Raw genomic sequence first — 19,251 nt, forward strand, 5'->3', positions numbered from 1 at the left:
ACTCCCCCATTCTCTCTTTCCTACCATCCATCTACTGCTTTCTTTTCCACCAACCCTCCACTAGCCTCCTTTAGAAAAACCACAGGAAAGACAAAACAGGGGTGAATGTTAGACTGTCTTAAGGATTCCTTTGGGGAAGGGTCCAGCTCTCTACCCCGGTTGATGGGTGTTTCAGAAGTAGAATTTATTCCAAATATATACATGTTTCCTCTTCCTTTTACCTAATAGTTGGAAGGCAGTTCAGTAAAGAGGAATAGATCGTTTTCCAATAATAAGATCTTGCTTTGGGTTTCATAAAAATTAGACATGGTAGATATACTCCACTACATTTTAAAAAATTTCCCACTTCAGACTACATTTTAAAAAATTACAGTAAAATATAGGGACTTCCCTGGTGGTCCAGCAGCTAAGGCTCCATGCTCCCAATGTAGGGGGCCCAGATTCGATCCCTGGTCAGGGAACTAGATCCCTCATGCCACAATTAAAGATCACGCAGGCGGCAGCGAAGATCCTGTGTCCTGCAGCTAAGACCTGGCGCAGCCAAATAAATAAATAAATAAATTTTAAAAATTACAGTAAAATATACAAAACATAAAATTTAACATTTTAATCATTTAAGTGTACAGTTCAGTGGCATTAAGTACATTCACGTTGTTGTGCAAGTATCACCACTATCCACTTCCAGAACTTTTTCATCTTCCCAAACTGAAACTCTGCTCTCATTAGACAATAATTTCCCATTCCCCTCCTCCCAACACCAGCCCTTGGCAACCACCGTTCTACTACCAGACTACTTTTGGACTCGGTTTCTCTTTGACTTAATACAAGAAAGTGTCTATTGCTGACTAGTGGGATTGCTTCTATATATGCAGGCCTTCTTGCATATACGTGAGTTTATTGTAAGAAAGGTAAGAGAAAATGGGGTGGGAGAAAGAAAAGAGGTGGAGACAGCTGGATAAGGATTTTCACATGGGGCCTCCTATCCACAGGCCTCAGCAGCCCTGCCACGGATCCGCCCGATTCTTTCGCATCAAGAAGTTGATCTTGCGAGCCATTTCCATGTTGTAGATTCGCCGGCAGGTTTCATAGCTTTCCCTCTGTCGCCGGCGGCAAGGCTTCTCGTAGTATCGCCGTCGCTTTATGTCCTCAATGAGCCCATCCATGGTAAGGATTCTGTATAAAGACAGGCAATGAAGTTAGAGGCTTAGGCTCCTTATTGTTCTTTTCCAGTTTCACAATGATCAGAAGTCAATTGACCAAATAACTGGTGTCTGTAAAAATGGTGTGAAATAGTGACAATACAGCATTAACTGCCAACATATAGAGGCCAGGCACCAAACAGTAATATGTGGGGAAATAAAAAGGCAATTAATTATATAGTCCTTGTTCTTGGGGAGTTTATAGTCATGGTCATGTTCTCAACCTTTTTTTTTTTCTACCACAACACACCTGAGGGATATGGCACAGACCCAAAAGAACAGTGGCTCCCTATGGCAGTGAGTCTCAACCAAGGGGCCATTTCAGAATTTTCAAATGGGTAAGTCATTTGCAATAGGAAAAAATAACTAGGGGTGATTCCTATGTGGTCCTTAGTGGAGAATGTAGTTCCACCCCTACTGTGTTTAAGAGCTGATGCAGCTGAAGTCTGTAAGTCTGAGAAATATCTGGGCCCATTTAATACAGGGAAAGAAGAGGCCCTTATCACAACAGTGATACAAATGGGAGCATTAAAATAACAGCCTCGGGCTTCCCTGGTGGCGCAGTGGTTGAGAGTCTGCCTGCCGATGCAGGGGACATGGGTTCGTGCCCCGGTCCGGGAAGATCCCACATGCCGCGGAGCGGCTGGGCCCGTGAGCCATGGCCGCTGAGCCTGCGCGTCCGGAGCCTGTGCTCCACAACAGGAGAGGCCACCACAGTGAGAGGCCCGCGTACCGCAAAAAAAAAAAAAAAAAAAAAAATAACAGCCTCAACCATGATTTTTCCATGTACCACATTCTCCAACCACACTATTTTACTGACTACTCTCTGAACACACATTAATACCAAGTCTTTACTCACACTGCTTCCTCAGCCTAGAATGCCATCCCCAACCCCTAGCTGCCAACCTTCTGAGATTTTCCACATCTTTTTGATGCTAAATCCAGATGCCATCTCTCCACAAAAGCTTTCTCATCTTCTTAGAGAAAATAATTTTGTTGTATACCTATTTAGAGATTATTTCATTTTGCCATTCTGTTAGTTATTTATACAAATGTCTCCCTCACTAGACTAATAATCCCTGAAGACAGAAACCATATTTTATCAATCTTAATTTAGTTCAATTTGTTTTTTCCTGCCCACCTAATTCCTTACAACACAGTTTCTCTTGGATTCATAACATGCTTACTCAAACCAGCCCCTTTGTTCTCACTGAGCCAAGAGGACACGGGGGTTTATTCTATAACCTACCTTATCCCTGGGCTCCTGAGAGCTCTGGCTCCAATCTGAAACTTGTCTCTCCCTCTCAACTCATCATCAGTTGGTCCTGAGGAGGTCTGGAGGCACCTTACACGACCCCATTCCTGCCTACTCTTTCCTTTCATTACATGTAAAAAGTAAGTCAAAAACACAATTGGAGGTAGAGAAGTTGAGACATGGCTATTATAACTGGAAGGGGGACAGCAGAAGGAAATAAAAGTAAGAAACTACCAGCTACTTTCGCTCAGTGGGAAGCCCTATTTATTGCTGGTATGTTATACCAAAGGCCCAAGATAACAATAATAGATTGAACATGTACTTGAAAAGATTTGAGCTTTGGGTACATTACAAATGTGAATAGACATGGGAACCACTATCCTTTGGGATCCTCTCCTAGGCTCCTGCTGATTTGTAAGATCAGTTTGTCTAGGTTTTAGTGGCAGGGAGATGGGAGGCAAGGGAATTGTTGCCAACTCCCAGAAGTGGGAGGAGTAGATAATTCAGGTTCTGTTGAAAACACAGTCATGCCCAGAAGTCATGTGGATCCAACACTAGAGTTGTACAATAGAAAAGCAGAGCACCAGGGGACTTCCCTGGTGGCACAGTGGTTAAGAATCTATCTGCCAATGCAGGGGACACAGGTTCAATCTTTGGTCCAGGAAGATCCCACATACCACAGAGCAACTAAGCCCCGTGTGCCACAACTACTGAAGCCTGTGCTCTGTAGGACCCACGTGCCACAACTACTGAGCCCACATGCTGCAACTACTGAAACCCACGCGCCTAGAGCCCGTGCTCCACAACGAGAAGCCACCACCACGAGAAGCCACCGCAATGAGAAGCCCACACACTGCAGTAAAGAGTAGCCCCCACTCGCCGCAACTAGAGAAAGCCTGCGCGCAGCAACGAAGACCCAACGCAGCCAAAAAAAAGTAGGGCACCAAAGACTCAGTATCTTGGCCCACAAAAGGGTCTCCATTGCTGGCTTTCTTCCTAATTTACCCTTAACTGTTGGTATCCCTCCAGATTCTGACTGTAAACCACCTCCTTTTTGGTTCTACATGATTCCCTTAAACTTTACCACGGGCTTCAACCCTGTGCACAATGCAATCATTTCCTGAAGAGCCTTTAAAAAGTATTCATGCCTTGGTCCCGTTCCTCAGAGATTCTGATTTAATTGGTCTCCAGTGGGGTTATACACTGGGTATATTTTAAATATACCTCAGTAATTCTAATGTAGAGCCACACTTGAGAATGGACCCAGACACTGGTTGACTCTTAAATCATTATCTCTAGCCCCAATCTTATCTTAGAACTAGACTGATGTTTCCAATTGCCTTAAACCCCACAAAAACCAATTTTATTATCTCCTCCTAAAATTCATTCTTCCTCCTCTGTACTCTCTCTGCTAATGGCATCACCAGTTAGTCAAGCTAAAAATCTCACCATGTTCCTGGAGTAGGCCTTCTCCTTTACTTCCTACACTCACATTTACAATATCCTATACATTCTATAACCTGAAATAGTTCTTAGATCTTTTCCTTCTCTCCTTTCCCTATGGCTACAGCTCTTATTATGGTCCTTATACCTGTACTGAAATAATCATCTAACTGGTCATTTAATCAATAAGTATTTATGGAATCCCAACTCTGTACCAGACACTGTGTTAAATGCTGAGGATATAAAACAAACTTAGGCATAGTTCCCTACCCTTGCAGTCTAGTAGAGAAGACAATTATGTAAGAATTACAATAGAATGTGATAGATGCAAAGATAAGGGAAGCACACAGGAGAGGTATATAATCTGGACTTGATAAGAAGGTGGTTATGAAAGCTTTCTAACGGATACCTTATTTGAATTGTGAAGGGTAAACAGGCTGCCCTATTTCCATTCTCCTTCCCTACACCAATTATTGTCCTAAAACATAAATCAGATTGTGGGGCTTCCCTGGTGGCGCAATGGTTACGAATCCGCCTGCCAATACAGGGGACACAGGTTCGAGCCCTGGTCTGGGAAGATCCCACATGCCACGGAGCAACTAAGCCTGTGCGCCACAACTACTGAGCCTGCGCTCTAGAGCCCATGAGCCACAACTACTGAGCCCGCGTGCTGCAATTACTGAAGCCCGTGCTCCTAGAGCCTGTGCTCCGCAACAAGAGAAGCCACTACAATAAGAAGCCTGCACACCGCAACGAAGAGCAGCCCCCGCTCGCCCCAACTAGAGAAAGCCTGCACGCAGCAACGAAGACCCAATGCAGCCAAAAATAAATAAATAAATAAATTTATAAAAAATAAATCAGATTGTGTACTCTGATGTTAAAAAATCTTTCCCAATAAACAAAATAGTCTAAGCCAGTGGTTCCCAAACTTGTTTGCACATTAGAATCACTTGGGGATCTTTAAAACATTCCAATTAAGTCACAAGAGGGGAGGGACACGGGCAGGGTTTGTTAAGTTCCCTAAGTAATTGCAATGTGCAGATAAATTTGGGAACCACTAGTCTAAGCTCAAAGTCCTAAACAATTGAGCTTCACCCTCTCTCTCTCTAGCTTTATCTTTAATAACTTGTCCTAAAAAGCCTATGTCTAGTCATATTGAACTAGGTGTTTTCCAAACACACTACACATGTATTTTTTACATTTGTTCATGATGTTCTCTGAGAATATGATTCCTTTCTTTTTCTGTTTTATGAAAGGCTATTTATTCTTCAAAGGCCCAGATCAACGGGTAATGATATTTGTAAACTGGTCCAGGAGAAATTAATCACTCCTTCTCTCTGTTCCCAACGCACAGTGGTTCTCAAACTTTGAGACTCATGCAACAGTCACCTGGAAAACTTGTTAAAACACTGACTGCTGTGCCACCTCGTTTCTGATTCCACAGGTCTAGGGTGGGGCCCACGAATCTGCATTTCTAACAAGTTCCCAAATGATTTTGCTGCTAATGGTCCAGGGAGAACCAATGCCACAGTACACTTTCAAAGCACTGATCAGACAGTATTATATTTAGCCATGTTTGGTTTTTTAGTTTTTAAATTCTCCCTTACAGGGTTGTGTGCTTTCTAAGGTTAGAGATTAAGTCTTTTATTTTTGCATTTAATATAGTACTTGGCAAAAGAGCAAATATCAGTAAATGTATGACAAAAATGAATCCTCTTGGTGATTGACAAATGTCCACAGCTCAAGGGATTAAGTTACTTTCTAACAGACACAGTTCTTGGGAATATTAGCTCAGAAGGCCTCAATATTACCTTTACTAAAATGGCACATTAGACTTTAGATAGCATTTTCATATCCATGACCCTAATCATTATCCTATGAAACTGATTAAGCAGGTAATGTCATCTTTTTTTTTTTTTTGGCCGCACCACACGGCATGCAGGATCTTACCACTGGACCACCAGGGGAGTTCCCGTCATCTCTTTACAGATTAGAAAACTGAAGTTTAGAGAGGCTGACCTGCCCAAGGTCACAAAATGGAGCTAGCAGTAGAATTCAGGTCTTTAGTGCAGTGCTCTGTAATAGCACTCTGCTTCTCAAACAAAAACCACTGAGGTTTGAAAGACAAATTATTGCGGTGCCCATGGGCAAAGCGAAAAATGAGGGAGGAAAGAGCTGGGCCAGGCTCCTTAATTAGAGTAAAAAGATGCAAGCCAAGAAGACATGGCACACAAAGGGAAAGGAATTGATCCAAACAATTAAGTATTTATTTCTGTCTAGACCCTGTTTACTGCTATTTAATGAAGGCCACTTTTTGGACTAGAGACTAGTATATTAGAGAAAAAACAGAAAAAACAACAACAAAAAAAGTGCCTGAAAGGGAAAGACTGGAAATATAAAAAGGGCAAGGAGACTGGATTTGAGGAGAGACTATGAAAAGAACAGAGACCCTAGATATGACTTCACCTAGGAAGAAGAGCCTACTGGAATGACAAAGACAGTTTAAAGTAGTATGAAAGAAAACAGCAAAAGGAGGAGGAGTTTAGAAACACACTCAGGTATCCTACTGGAGTTTCAAAAGGGTTCTGAAACAGAAGTGATCATCTTACCAAGTAAATGCCTGTGTGGTCAGGCAGAAAAGACAGACAAGAAAAAAGTACCAAAGGAATGTTAGAGGAGGTGAAAAAAGTGAAAAGATCGGTGGCCCCCAACATAATGATGGGGTTGCTAAATGGTGTTCCTTGGATGGTTCTAGTTCCAAAACACAAACCAAATAAATTCCAAGGTGCAAGGTGAGGATTTCCTTCCTTACCGTGCACTTTCTAGGTATCCTGAAAAAGCACAGATTATCTTCAAATGTTCCAGAATCCCTAAAGTAGAGGCATCTACTCAACTCACTTCTAATAAAGGATGTAGGAAGAGTTTTGTAGAACTCATGAAGTAAATAGAGAGGGTGTTACTAATGATGCTTCTGCTTTCACAGGTAGTTCAAGGACTAGTCAACCAAGGGGTTTAGAGTAAACAGATCAACCTGGAGTTTGGGCACCTGGCAACCTAACATTTAAGGAGAACTCAGCTGCCAGTTCAACAGACTATGTAAAAGGAGCTGAGCTGTCTGGGCTGGGGAATTTGGGGGTGGCAGACTCACATGTCAGTGTAGCCAGCCTACATCAGGATCAACATGTACACAGAAGGACTCAATGGGCCCAGAAGCTCACCTACCAGGAATAAAAGGGTTCAACTGGGCATGCTTCCAGTGTGCTTGCCTTTCTTTACTTGGGCACCAGCCAATCACGCAGGGCTTCCTAATGACCCCCCACTCTCCATCTCTTCATCCCAGGGCACCAATGAGGGCCCTTGGTTATATAACAAGCATTTTGTGGTGGTCTCACTGTGCAGACACATAGGCTATTTCCTATGTAAGACTACATCTGTGCTCCAAACATGCTAAAGCTTTAACCACCTCCCTCTCCTCTCATTTGCTCTCATACCTATTGTTGTAATTAGACCACAGAACATGCAACTTATTTTTAAACTACCAACTATCAGAAAGCTGAGAGAAACGAGGAGAAGCCCGGGATTTAAGAGAGATATACAGCAAAGGCAGCCAGAGGACATTACGGAAAACCAGAAGAAAAGAAGTAAAGTGTCAGAAAATACTGTGTTTGGATGGACTTGGAAGGCATTATGCTTAAGTGAAATAAGTCATATAGAGAAAGACAAATACTGTATAATCTCACTTATATGCGGCATCTAAAAAATACAATAAACTAGTGAAAGTAACAAAAAGAAGCAGACCCACAGATATAGAGAACAAACTAGTGGTTACCAGTGGGGAGAGGGGAGGGGAGGGGCAATATAGGGGTAGAGGATTAAGAAGTACAAACTATTAGGTATAAAATAAGTTACAAGAGGAATTCCCTGGCGGTCCAGTTGTTAGGACTCACCACTTTCAATGCCAGGGCCTGGGTTTGATCCCTGGTCAGGAAACTAAGGTCCCCAAAGCTGCATGGCGCAGCCAAATAAATAAATAAATAAGCTACAAGAATATATTGTACAACATGGGGAATATAGCCAATATTTTACAATAATATAAATGGAGTATAACCTTTAAAAAATTGTGAATCACTATATTGTACACCTGTAACTTATATAATATTATACAGTAACTGTACTTCAATACAAGAAAAAAAAGGGCTTCTCTGGTGGCTCAGTGGTTAAGAATCTGCCTGCCAATGCAGGGCACATGGGTTCGAGCCCTGGTCCAGGAAGATCCCACATGCTGCAGAGCAACTAAGCCATGTGCCACAACTACTGAGCCTGAGCTCTAGAGCCCATGAGCCACAACTACTGAGCCTGCATGCCACAACTATTGAAGCCTGTGTGCCTAGAGCCTGTGCTCCGCAACAAGAGAAGCTACCGCAATGAGAAGCCTGTGCACCACAACGAAGAGTAGCCCCCGCTTACTTCAATTAGGGAAAGCCCACGCGCAGCAACGGAGACCCAACGCAGCCAAAAAATAAATAAATTAAATAAATAAATTTAAAAAAAAAAAAAAGAAAGAAAGAGAAAGAAAATACTGGGCTTCCCTGGTGGTGCAGTGGTTAAGAATCCGCCTGCCAATGCAGGGGACATGGGTTCAAGCCCTAGTCCGGGAAGATACCACACGCCGTGGAGCAACTAAGCCCATGCGCCACAACTACCGAGCCTGCGCTCTAGAGCCAGTGAGCCACAACTACTGAAGCCTGCGCGCCTAGAGCCCATGCTTCGCAACAAGAGAAGCCACCGCAATGAGAAGCCCGTGCACCACAATGAAGAGTAGCCCCCGCTCCCCGCAACTAGAGAAAGCCCACACGCAGCAACGAAGACCCAATGCAGCCAAAAATAAATAAAATAAATAAATTTATAAAAAAAAGGAAAGAAAGAAAATACTGTGTTTACTGTGTTTGACAGACTGACAGATAGGAAGGCTGGGACACTCCAGAACCAACGTGCTCACATTTGGATGCTTAAAAGTCCTTGCCTATTTTAAGAACAAAATATTTGTTCACTTTTTTCTCCTGAGGCTAAAATACAATTTAAGGATATGTATCTAACACTCCAAGATAAAAAGGAACATAAATGCAGCTTCCTAAAGAATAAATCTACATTGACAAAATACATATCCTCCCCAAAGATTATAAAAATCACTGCCATAATACTTGCTCCAGGCTGGCTTCTTCCAACCATGCACTTCTTGCACTGTTTTCCTAGATAACCTTAGTCACAAAGTTCGAGTTTTCCAAATTCATAAGGAAGCCTAAAACGAGATTATCACACCTCAGGCCCTGAGTATCTGGGACCAGAATTTCTTCATTTTTTTTTTCTGCCTAACCATGCCTCTCCTTTCTGATCAAATTCTTTTCTTTTTCAGCAATGTACATTGTTTTCCCCCCCCAGATCTATTTTTCCCCCCCAGATCTATTCCTATGTTCCTCCCTGGAGTGAGGAAAAAGTAATACCACATTTCTTACCTAGGATACTTGATAGAATGCCAAGGGTACTATCCAAAGACAAAAATCTCTAGATAAATTCAATGCATCTGCCTGGAGGACCAACTTTAACTAGAGTGGAAGTGGGGGTGCTAGCCCTAAAACAAACGTAAAGACAACAAATAAAAATCACCTAAAATTTTAATTAAAAAAAGAGAGATTAAAAAAAGAAATTCCATGTTTGCTTGCGGTGGAAGAACCCCTTATAGTTCCTTCACTCTCCTCTCCTGTTAAGTATACTTCAGTGGAAAGGTTTGACAAACACTAAACTTAGGGAGTGACAGAAGATAAAGGAACATTTATATTCATTAAGTAGACATTTATTGAGAGCTTTCTATGCACCTGACACTTTGGTAAATGCAAGGAATATACAAATGAAAAAGCATAGGTCTCTACCCTTAAGACTATTAAAATCCTAGCTGAATATTAAAATCTCATGAGACATTGTAAAAAATGCTGCTGGTCAGACGCCACCATCGAGAGATTGATTTAGTCTCAGGTTGGGCCCTGACATCACAAGGGTTTTTGTTTTTTGTTTTAAATAAAGATTCCCCCAGGTGATTGGCAGCAGGGTCAAAAACCACATAGCGTTACACTGACCAGTTTCCTGCTGTTTCTGACTAAAATGAGCATTTCTACCCAGGAAAAAAGTATGCATAAACTGCAATTCACCTATAAAAAGAGAATCTTAAAAGTATGGGGCTCTTGTTTAACAAAAAGGAGGAAGGAGGGAAGAAAAAAGGAAAGAAGGAAGAAATCAATTTAGAGATATTTGAAAACAGATTCTTAGGAACAAGAAGGTATAAGATAGTATTAGGCCAGGCCAGATGACAGAAGGTATCCAAACACACCTCACCTTCTGTCATTTATTTCTTTTTTTCTCACCTACACCCACTCCACACCTGGGATCAGGAAAGATTTTCAGACAAAATGAAAAAAAAAAAAAAGAAAAGAAAAAACAGGAAAAGCAAAACCCTCATGTTGCTTAAATACAAAGGTATTTGCTAAATTAGGACTTCATAAGAGGCGGAGATACAGAGATTTGTTTCCAGGTTAATTAGAACAATCCCAGGCAAAAAAATAGAAGAAGAGTCTTCTCTCAGAAGGTGAATTGGCCTTATGCTTTCTGCAGACTTGGCATCAATAGAGAGATGATCAACTCCTTTAGGAAGGAAGTTAGAAACATTTTGTTTTTCAGGTTTTCAATTTTTGTAAGTGGAAATGGGGGATGAGGGAGCAGTGCATACAGAGGGAGTAAATGCTGTTATTTCAAAATGAGATTAGCATTAGCATATAGAGAAGAAGCCTTGGTTGGAAAGTACCAGCATGTATAGGAAAAGTCATTCCAATATACCAGCAGCCAACTAGAGCCTCAGGACAAAATAAAGCTAAATTATTTTCTCATTTTTTCACCTCCAGGCCACCTTGAGCATAACTTGATAATCAGGGAGCATAAGAGAAAAAAGAGTTAAAGCAAACTGTCAATCTCTCAAAACAAATGAATAAACAAATCACCCACGAAGTAAAACCAAAAGGGTAAAAACTCCCTTACAGTTACTTCCAAATTATGATTATAGCTAACACATAATGCCTACTATGTGCCAAGCACTGTCCTAAGCAATTTATTTATATTACTAACTTAATCCTCACATCAACCCTATGAGGTGGGCACTATTATTAGTTCCATTTTACTGAAGAAACTGAGGCAGAGATATTAAGTAGCTAATCACAGATTATGAGGCCAATAAATGGCACAGCAGGGATCTGAACCAGTCAGTTGGCTCTGTGCTCTAAACCACTAAGTTACACTGCCTCATTTATGTGAGAAAACTATTTTTAGGCCTGGCTTTGGTCAAAAGTATTAAGGGGCTTCCCTGGTGGCGCAGTGGTTGAGAGTCCGCCTGCTGATGCAGGGGACACGGGTTCATGCCCCGGTCCGGGAAGATCCCACGTGCCGCGGAGCGGCTGGGCCCGTGAGCCATGGCCGCTGAGCTTGCGCGTCCAGAGCCTGTGCTCCGCAACGTGAGAGGCCTGCGTATCGCCAAAAAAAAAAAAAAAAAAAAAAAAAAGTATTAAAGTTGTAGCTTCTTTCTTTCTTTCTTTCTTTTTTTGGCCTTGTGGCCATGCTGCGCAGCATGTGGGATCTTAGTTCACGCCCCCACCTCCCCACCCCCAATCGTGCCCCATGCAGTGGAAGGGCAGAGTCCTAACCACTGGACTGCCAGGGAATTCCCTGTAGCTACTTTCTTGATACAACTGTAAGAAATAGTTCAATAAATAATGCTGCACAAATTATTTTTTGGTTCTTCATCAGAGTAGTTAATTTCCTAAAAACAAAATTCTTGCTTTTGTGTTATTTGTTCTTTAAGAATAAAAGAGGTGAGGGGAGCTAAAGCTGAGCCTCTGGCAATTTGTTTTACCATCAGGTTAACAGCTGCCCTTTGACATCCCTTAACAATACAAACATCACAGTCACCCTAGTTAGAAGACCCATCTAAATCCACCAAAATAAATCATACAGAAAAAAACTTGGGATTCCCTGGCGGTCCAGTGGTTAGGACTCTGCGCTTGTACTGCAGGGGCCCCAGGTTCAATCCCTCGTGGGGAACTAAGATCCTGCAAGCTGCACTGCACAACCAAAAAACAAACAAACAAAAAACTTACAGGAAGAGGTCAGAAGGGTGAGGTAATCTACAAGACTTCCTTTCCCCAAATTCAGCATTTCATCTCACTAGCTAATTCACTTCAGAATCTGTAAAGACATTCACTTGGTACTTCCAGTATAGGGGCAGAGAAAGATCATTAGACATCTCAACCCTCCCACAGACATGCCACTTAAAGGTCTAAAATAGGAGAGTAGGGAATGAGCAGCAATACAAAAACATGAAATAGGATTATCTTACTGCCCTGTACTTAACTGATTATCTTTACTTTAGACGCAAGTGAAAATGCAGAGGGAACAGCTTCTGCCCAAGGATATGACTGGCATGCACAGTCACTGAAAGAAGAGGCTGACCCAAGACCAGATCCTTTTAAAAGACATACAAATCATCCTCAGCCTGCAACTGCTTCTCAATTACATAGCTTCTGACAGCACCTTTGTCCTCATTTACTATGGTCCTCTGCCATCCAGCCCTCCGCACCTAGAACTCTTTGCTTGGATAAGAATTGGTTCTCTTTCATTTACCTTCTTAGTCCCCAAGAACCCCACCTATATTTAAACCCAATCAAATAAGGATTCTTAACTGCAGAGTGACTGCCATAGGTCTCTCCATTTCCAGAGAAACTAGTCAATAATGTAGTAACAGAGCAAAGAACATTGCACTAGAAAATTGTGATTTATGCTTCTTTCCACCATTCAACAATTGTAACCCAAGGAATATAACTCAATCTCCCTAGGCTTCTCTTACTTATGACATAAAGCTACCACCTTAGTGGCCTTAAGGCAGAGGACCAGCTCATATATTAACATCTCTTTCATATAATTATTTGATAATTCAACTCAACAAGCATTTGTTTCTCCAAACTCTGCTTCACTGGGGAAAAAATGATAAGTGAAACTCAAAATCCTTACAACTAGTGATAAGGGAAGCTTAAGGAACTATTTTCTTGAGAAACCACAACTGTGAGGCGTTTTTTATTAGAGTCATTCTACATCTCTTACCCTAGCATTCAAAACCTTTCAATACAGCTCCTCCACTCCAGCCAGTTCATTTCCATCTTGTTTTTGCTTGTGTTGTTAACCTTTCTCTGAACCTGTAACACTTTTCTATCTCTTGCTTGCTTCTCTAAGATCCCAAATCTGAGTTCATCTTTTCCATTAGCCTTGTCCCACACCAATCCCTCACTCAGCTTTCTATATATCATGTACTATGTTTTCGCTTACTAGCAATTTTATAACTTGATTTTCCCTTTGGGCTCTTTTTAAAGTCTTGGGTAGAATTCAGGTTCATTATCAAAGGAATGACGGCTGATAAGTAAGCCTCACAGTTAGGTTTGGGAAAGAATTTCATTTTTAATATAGTAAACTGAGGGTCTGAGAAGTTTCAAGGCTGTGAACACCTGGGCTGGCACTGGTTTGAGACAACCTACAACAGGGGAAGTGAGAGAATAACCACCGCACTTCTCAAGAGTTGGTCTAGGCATGATTCTGGTCCCTAACCAGTTACCTGTTTAGGGTCCTGTATGCACCTTCCACATTCCCTTCCTGTACCATCACAGTTCTGGCAATGAACTTCAGATGTTTTGCCATGACCTTGGATTTAAGTCTTCAGTCTGCAGGACCTAAAGTATGACGGAGAAAGGGGTAGTAAAGTATAGAGACCAGCTAATAAAGAGAAACACAACAGAATACACAACGACGTAGCTTATTCAGGAACCGGAAATGCAACGGGCTCTGGAACATGCGCGACTGGGGCACCTGCAAGTCCTCATATCCTAGAAAGTATACGCGACTGTTATCAAGATTCGCCCGATCTCTTTGCCAATACAAACCCTACCATAGGGAAGAAGACAGACGGTAGCAGGGCGTCCCCACGTAGATTTATCTGGCCGGTCATGGGAGACCGGGACGCGCCGCAGGCGTCCCCTCTCCCTCCCAATTACCGCTCCTCGTCCCAGGACGGTTTGGGGTGGGAGCCGGGAACAGGGTCTCTCCGTGCCTGGAAGGGGGGAATCGCGAGAACCCCGCCCTCCCGCCACACCCGCCTCACTTTACCCTTCCCCCGCACAAGGTCCTCAACGCTCGGCGCCCAGCCGACTGGAAGCCCGCCCCGACCGGAAGCGGAAGTTGCGTGATCTCCAGCGCCGCGCGAAGACAATGAGGCTGAAAGGGAAATGAAGCTACGTGGAAACCATGGCAACCGTCCTTCTGGCCGGGGTTGGCTGTTTCTCTAATCCTCCCCCACCACCGCCAACCCCCGGGCCTGGACTCAACACCTGACAAAGCAAAATACTTGTTGCCTTAAATTCTGCCCTAAACGGATTCCTCGCTTTCTCGTGGAGTCGCCGTCCTTCGGCATCAGAGGTCAGCCCGATTCCGTACCCCTTAATCCTATTAAATCTTTTTTTTTAAATTGAAGTATAGTTGATTTAAAATGTGGTGCCAATCTCTGCTGTAATCCTATTAAACCTTATATAGATAATCCATTTCTTTTTCTGGAAGGAAAATAAGAATAGGCGAAGCTTCCTGAGCATGCTTCCTGTTTTCGCCAAGGACAGATTCCTTGAGATCTGCTCTCCGGATGGAAAAGAGTTTTACCCCCTCATCTGCCTGAAAACTAAGGAAAAAAAAAAATGAAATGGACATACTATCAGATTCCTATAACATCACCTTCTCAGACATTTCACTAAATACAGTGAAATCACTGAAGACAGAATCAATACAGGGCTTCCCTGGTGGCGCAGTGGTTAAGAATCCGCCTGCTAATGCAGGGTACACGGGTTTGAGCCCTGGTCTGGGAAGATCCCACATGCCGCGGAGCAACGAGTCTGGGAAGATCCCACATGCCGCGGAGCAACGAAGCCCGCGCCTAGAGCCGGTGCTCTGCAACAAGAGAAGCCACCACTATGAGAAGCCCGTGCACCACATCAAAGAGTAGTCCCCACTCGCCTCAACTAGCGAAAGCCTGTGAGCAGCAGCGAAGATCCAACGCAGACAAAAATATAAATTAAAAAAAAACAAGAATTGGGAAACACCTGCAGGATTTAGAATCAAAGACTCTTTTATGTCAGCTTCTATCTCATTTGTCTCCTAGTGACAGTATAAATAACTCCTTTTTTATTTCTTCCTCATTGTGGAAACAGCTTTCCTTTTATTTTATTCGTATGTTACTTCTACATATATATCATTTTATGGTTATTCACATATGTTCAGATCTACTGGAATACAGTAGGGAAAGGTGCAGAAGAAAGTAGGTCCTAACCAGGTACTTGTGTAATAAGGTTCTTTGGTTACCTCCCCTAAAACACAGAGGCACATACACACACACAGATGTATCGTCATCAATTATGCTAATAGACCTCACACAAAAACTGAAGCCTTGGACTTCCCTGGTGGTGCAGTGGTTGAGAATCCACCTGCCAATGCAGGGGACACGGGTTCGAGCCTTGATCTGGGAAGATCCCACACACCGCGGAGCAACTAAGCCTGTGCACCACTACTGAGCCTGCACTCTAGAGCGTGCGAGCCACAACCACTGGGGCTAGGGCCCAAGCTCTGCAACAAGAGAAGCCACCACAATGAGAAGCCTGCACACCGCAAGGAGGAGTAGCCCCCGCAACTAGAGAAAGCCTGCACACAGCAACTAAGACCCAATAAATAAATAAAAATAAATAAATAAATTTATTTTTTTAAAAAATCTAAAAATAAAAAAAACCCTGAAGCCTGCTTTAGAGTAAGCCAGGTTCAAAGTACCAAAATAGAGCCAGACTGGAACATGATTATGCTTATCAACAAACTTTTATTGAATGCCTACTTTGTGTCATGCCACTGACTCTTGGACTACCAAAAGACAGTAAGTAGCCATAAAAAATAAATAGTAAAACAAGGTAGCATATATTGAATGCAAAATAAATTACATAGGCAACATAATATAGTGTAAAGCAAGGATTGGAAGTCAGGAGATCTGGATTCTACGCAAATTCTGATACTGAGGCATATGACCTTGAACAAGTCACTTAAACCAGTAGTCTACAAAGTACTGCCTACCGATCAAACCCAGCTCCACTCTTGCTTTTGTAAATAAAACTTTATTGGAACACAGCTGTGCTGTTTGTTTATATATTAGGTATAGTTGCTTTGGGCTACAATGGCAGAGTTGGGTAGTTGCAGCAGAGATGTATGGCCCACAAAGCATATATCTATCTGGCTCTTGCTAAGCCCTGACTTAAACGCTCAGTCTATTTCCTCATTTGTAAAATGGAACTAATATCTGCTGTCAATCACACAAAATTTGTCATGGGAATCAAATGGGATAAAATATAAAAATACTTTGAAAGATAAGAAGAGGAAAAGTAGCATTTTTGAGAACCTACAATATACCAAACCTTGTACTAAGCAGTTTATGTACCTGACTTCATTTGAAGGAGTAAAGGGCCAAAGACTAAGCATATATATCTTTAATGGAGCGAATAATTGGGAGAAGGACTTGAGTTAGTCATGGAAAGAAGTGTAGGGCTTAGTTAACAGAAGCAGGAAAGGCTGGGCAAGGTGAATGGCATGAACAGGAGTTTAGAGGCAAAAAGGCTTACAGTGTTCAGGGCAAACAACAAAAACAACAAAAACCTGGAACAGAGGGATCATACAGGGGAGCAGAGGGAGAAACAGAGACCTTGACTAAAGGCTCTAGACTTTCTTCTCAAAATACCAGGGAGCCATTGAATAGGTAATGACATGCAAAGCATTGTTCCAGGAAGACTAATCTTGTTATCAGTGAGAAGGGTTTAGAGGTAAGAGAGGCTATTGCTATAGTTAAGGTTTAGACCAGAGAGGTGGCAATGGAATGGATAGGAAGAAATAGATTTCAAGAGACATTCCAAATACAGAATAAAAGGGATTTGGTGATTAAATACACCACGTTTTAAGCCTAGTTATATAGAAAAATGATGGTACCGGGGCTTCACTGGTGGTCCAGTGGGTAAGACTCTGTGCTCCCAATGCAGGGGGCCCAGATTCAATTCCTGGTTGGGGAACTAGATCCCGCATGCCACAACTGAGAGTTCGCATGCCGCAATTAAGAGTCCACATGCCACAGCTAAAGAGCCTGCACGCGGCAATGAAGATCCCGTGTGCCACAACTAAGACCTGACGCGGCCTCAATAAATAAGTAATAAATAAATATTTTAAAGAATTAAAAGAAAAATGATGGTACCATCATTAACAGAAGAAAAAGAGGTTGTAAAAAGGCAGAACGGGACATCTCTAAAAGAAGGATAATAGTTTGATTGGTGAGCACTAGAAAAGGTACCAGACTGGAAAATGAGTTCCGTATGACACATTGTGTTGTCTTACACAAGCTACCTAAGTTTTCTCATCTATAAAATGAAGGGGTTGAATTAGATACAGATGGTACCCTCTTGGCTCTAAAATGCTGAAATTTTCAATGTTTTAAGTGTTAGTAATATGTAAATGGAACTGTCCAGCAGAAATGTAGACATTCAGTATGTCATCTCAGGAAAGATTGGGACTGAAGATGAAGCTTCAGAAGTCTTCTAAGTTGAGGCAATAATTAGAACCATGAAAGGAGATGAAACCTTGAAGTGAAGGAATGTAGTTAGAGAAAAGAGCCAAGGGCTGAGCCTAAGGGAACATGCATACTCTGGAGTGGGCAGAAGTGAGGCTATTAAGAGATATAGAAGTTGCTGCCAGATAGGTAAGAGGAGAATTAGGATAGCGTGCTGACATGGGATCCAAGGGAGGAGAGTTTCAGTAGGCATTACCAAGAGTGTCAAATGATACTGAGAGCATGGAGTACCTAGGCTTTGTAAAAGCCCCTGGATCAAGCTATTGACTGGATGGAAGCTACATTATAATACTCTAATTCTGTAAGATCTTCTTAGTGACTTAAGAAGGTGCAGTAGAGTGATAGCAGTGGACGCTAGGCTGCAAGAATTTAAGGACTGAGTGGTGGAAAGGAGTCAGAAAGAGTATGATTAGACTACTCTTCTTTTTTGGGGGGGGGTTGTTTGTTCATTTTTGTTTTTTAATTTTTTGGCTGCACTGCACGGCATGGGGGATCTTAGTTCCCCGACCAGGTATCAAACCCATGCCCACTACAGTGGAAGCACACAGTCATAACCACTGACTGCCAGGGAAGTCCCTACTCTGTCAAGAATTATAGAGAAAAGATGAGAAAGAGGGCAGTTGGGCTCAAGAGATATTTTCTTTTTTTTTAAATTATTTTAAAATTTATTTATTTACTTACTTATTTTTGGCTACGTTGGGTCTTCATTGCTGCACGCAGGCTTTCTCTAGTTGTGGCGAGTGGGGGCTACTCTTCGTTTTGGTGCGCAGGCTTCTCATTGCGGTGGCTTTTCTTATTGCAGAGCACGGGCTCTAGGAGTATGGGCTTCAGTAGTTGTGGCTTACGGACTCTAGAGCACAGGCTCAGTAGTTGTGGCGCATGGGTTTAGTTGCTCCATGGCATATGGGATCTTCCTGGACCAGGGATCGAACCCACATCCCCTGTATTGGCAGGGGGATTCTTAACCACTGTGCCACCAGGGAAGTCTCTCGAGAGATATTTTCAAGAAGGGGTACCTAATCATACTTGCACAAGGAATAATTATTACTTGTAGGAGAAAGAAAGAATAAATAATTCAATAACAAATGGAAGTTACAAGGTAAAGAGGGCGTAAGTGACTCAGCAAAAGTTCCAGAGGTGCAAGGTAATCAAAAGCACAACTGGAGAAGTTTGCCCTAAGGGGAGGGCATGTTGTCTGAAATAAAATGAGACAATAATTCACTGAGAACAGAGGACTTGGGAAACAGGTGAAAGATGTATAACCAGCTATGAGAAATATGCTAAGTAGCCGATGTGCAATAACTAAAATGACTAAGTAGTCTGAAACATTGCCAAGGCTGGGAGAGGACATGGTTTTGATGGAAACTGTGACAAATCAGAAACAGTAATGCATGGAGAAGGGTAGACGTAGGTAAATTCACAGACTTCAGTTTTGCCCTTTGATGACACTGGGTAGCATACATTTAGCAGCTGCAGGTTTTTGAAGAAGGAGGCCCAGCATCTGAGGGGACCTCCCATTCTGACAGTTCTGGGGCACCGCTTCCTCTTCAAAACTGGCAACCACAGTGGCTGTTCTGGGC

The 19,251-nt window shown here is 42.4% G+C and overlaps 1 protein-coding gene across 2 annotated transcripts; it reads right to left on the reverse strand.

The window, feature by feature from the left end:
• Positions 1–592: 592 nt before the first annotated feature.
• On the reverse strand, positions 593–14,273 carry MRPS21 (mitochondrial ribosomal protein S21). Of its 2 annotated transcripts, none has more exons than XM_004322831.4 (3): positions 14,146–14,273; positions 13,598–13,712; positions 593–1,173 (listed from the first exon to the last, which is right to left on the reverse strand). In XM_004322831.4, exons 2-3 carry the CDS (start codon positions 13,678–13,680, stop codon positions 993–995), a joined length of 264 nt encoding a protein of 87 aa, XP_004322879.1. In that variant the 5' UTR covers positions 13,681–13,712; positions 14,146–14,273; the 3' UTR covers positions 593–992. The 2 variants fall into 2 exon arrangements, with proteins under 2 accessions (XP_004322879.1, XP_019775525.1); XM_019919966.3 differs by lacking the exon at positions 14,146–14,273 and adding an exon at positions 13,928–14,115.
• Between the last annotated feature and the right edge of the window lie 4,978 nt (positions 14,274–19,251).

Source organism: Tursiops truncatus, chromosome 1, assembly GCF_011762595.2.
Source record: "Tursiops truncatus isolate mTurTru1 chromosome 1, mTurTru1.mat.Y, whole genome shotgun sequence".
Taxonomy (NCBI): Eukaryota; Metazoa; Chordata; class Mammalia; order Artiodactyla; family Delphinidae; genus Tursiops; species Tursiops truncatus.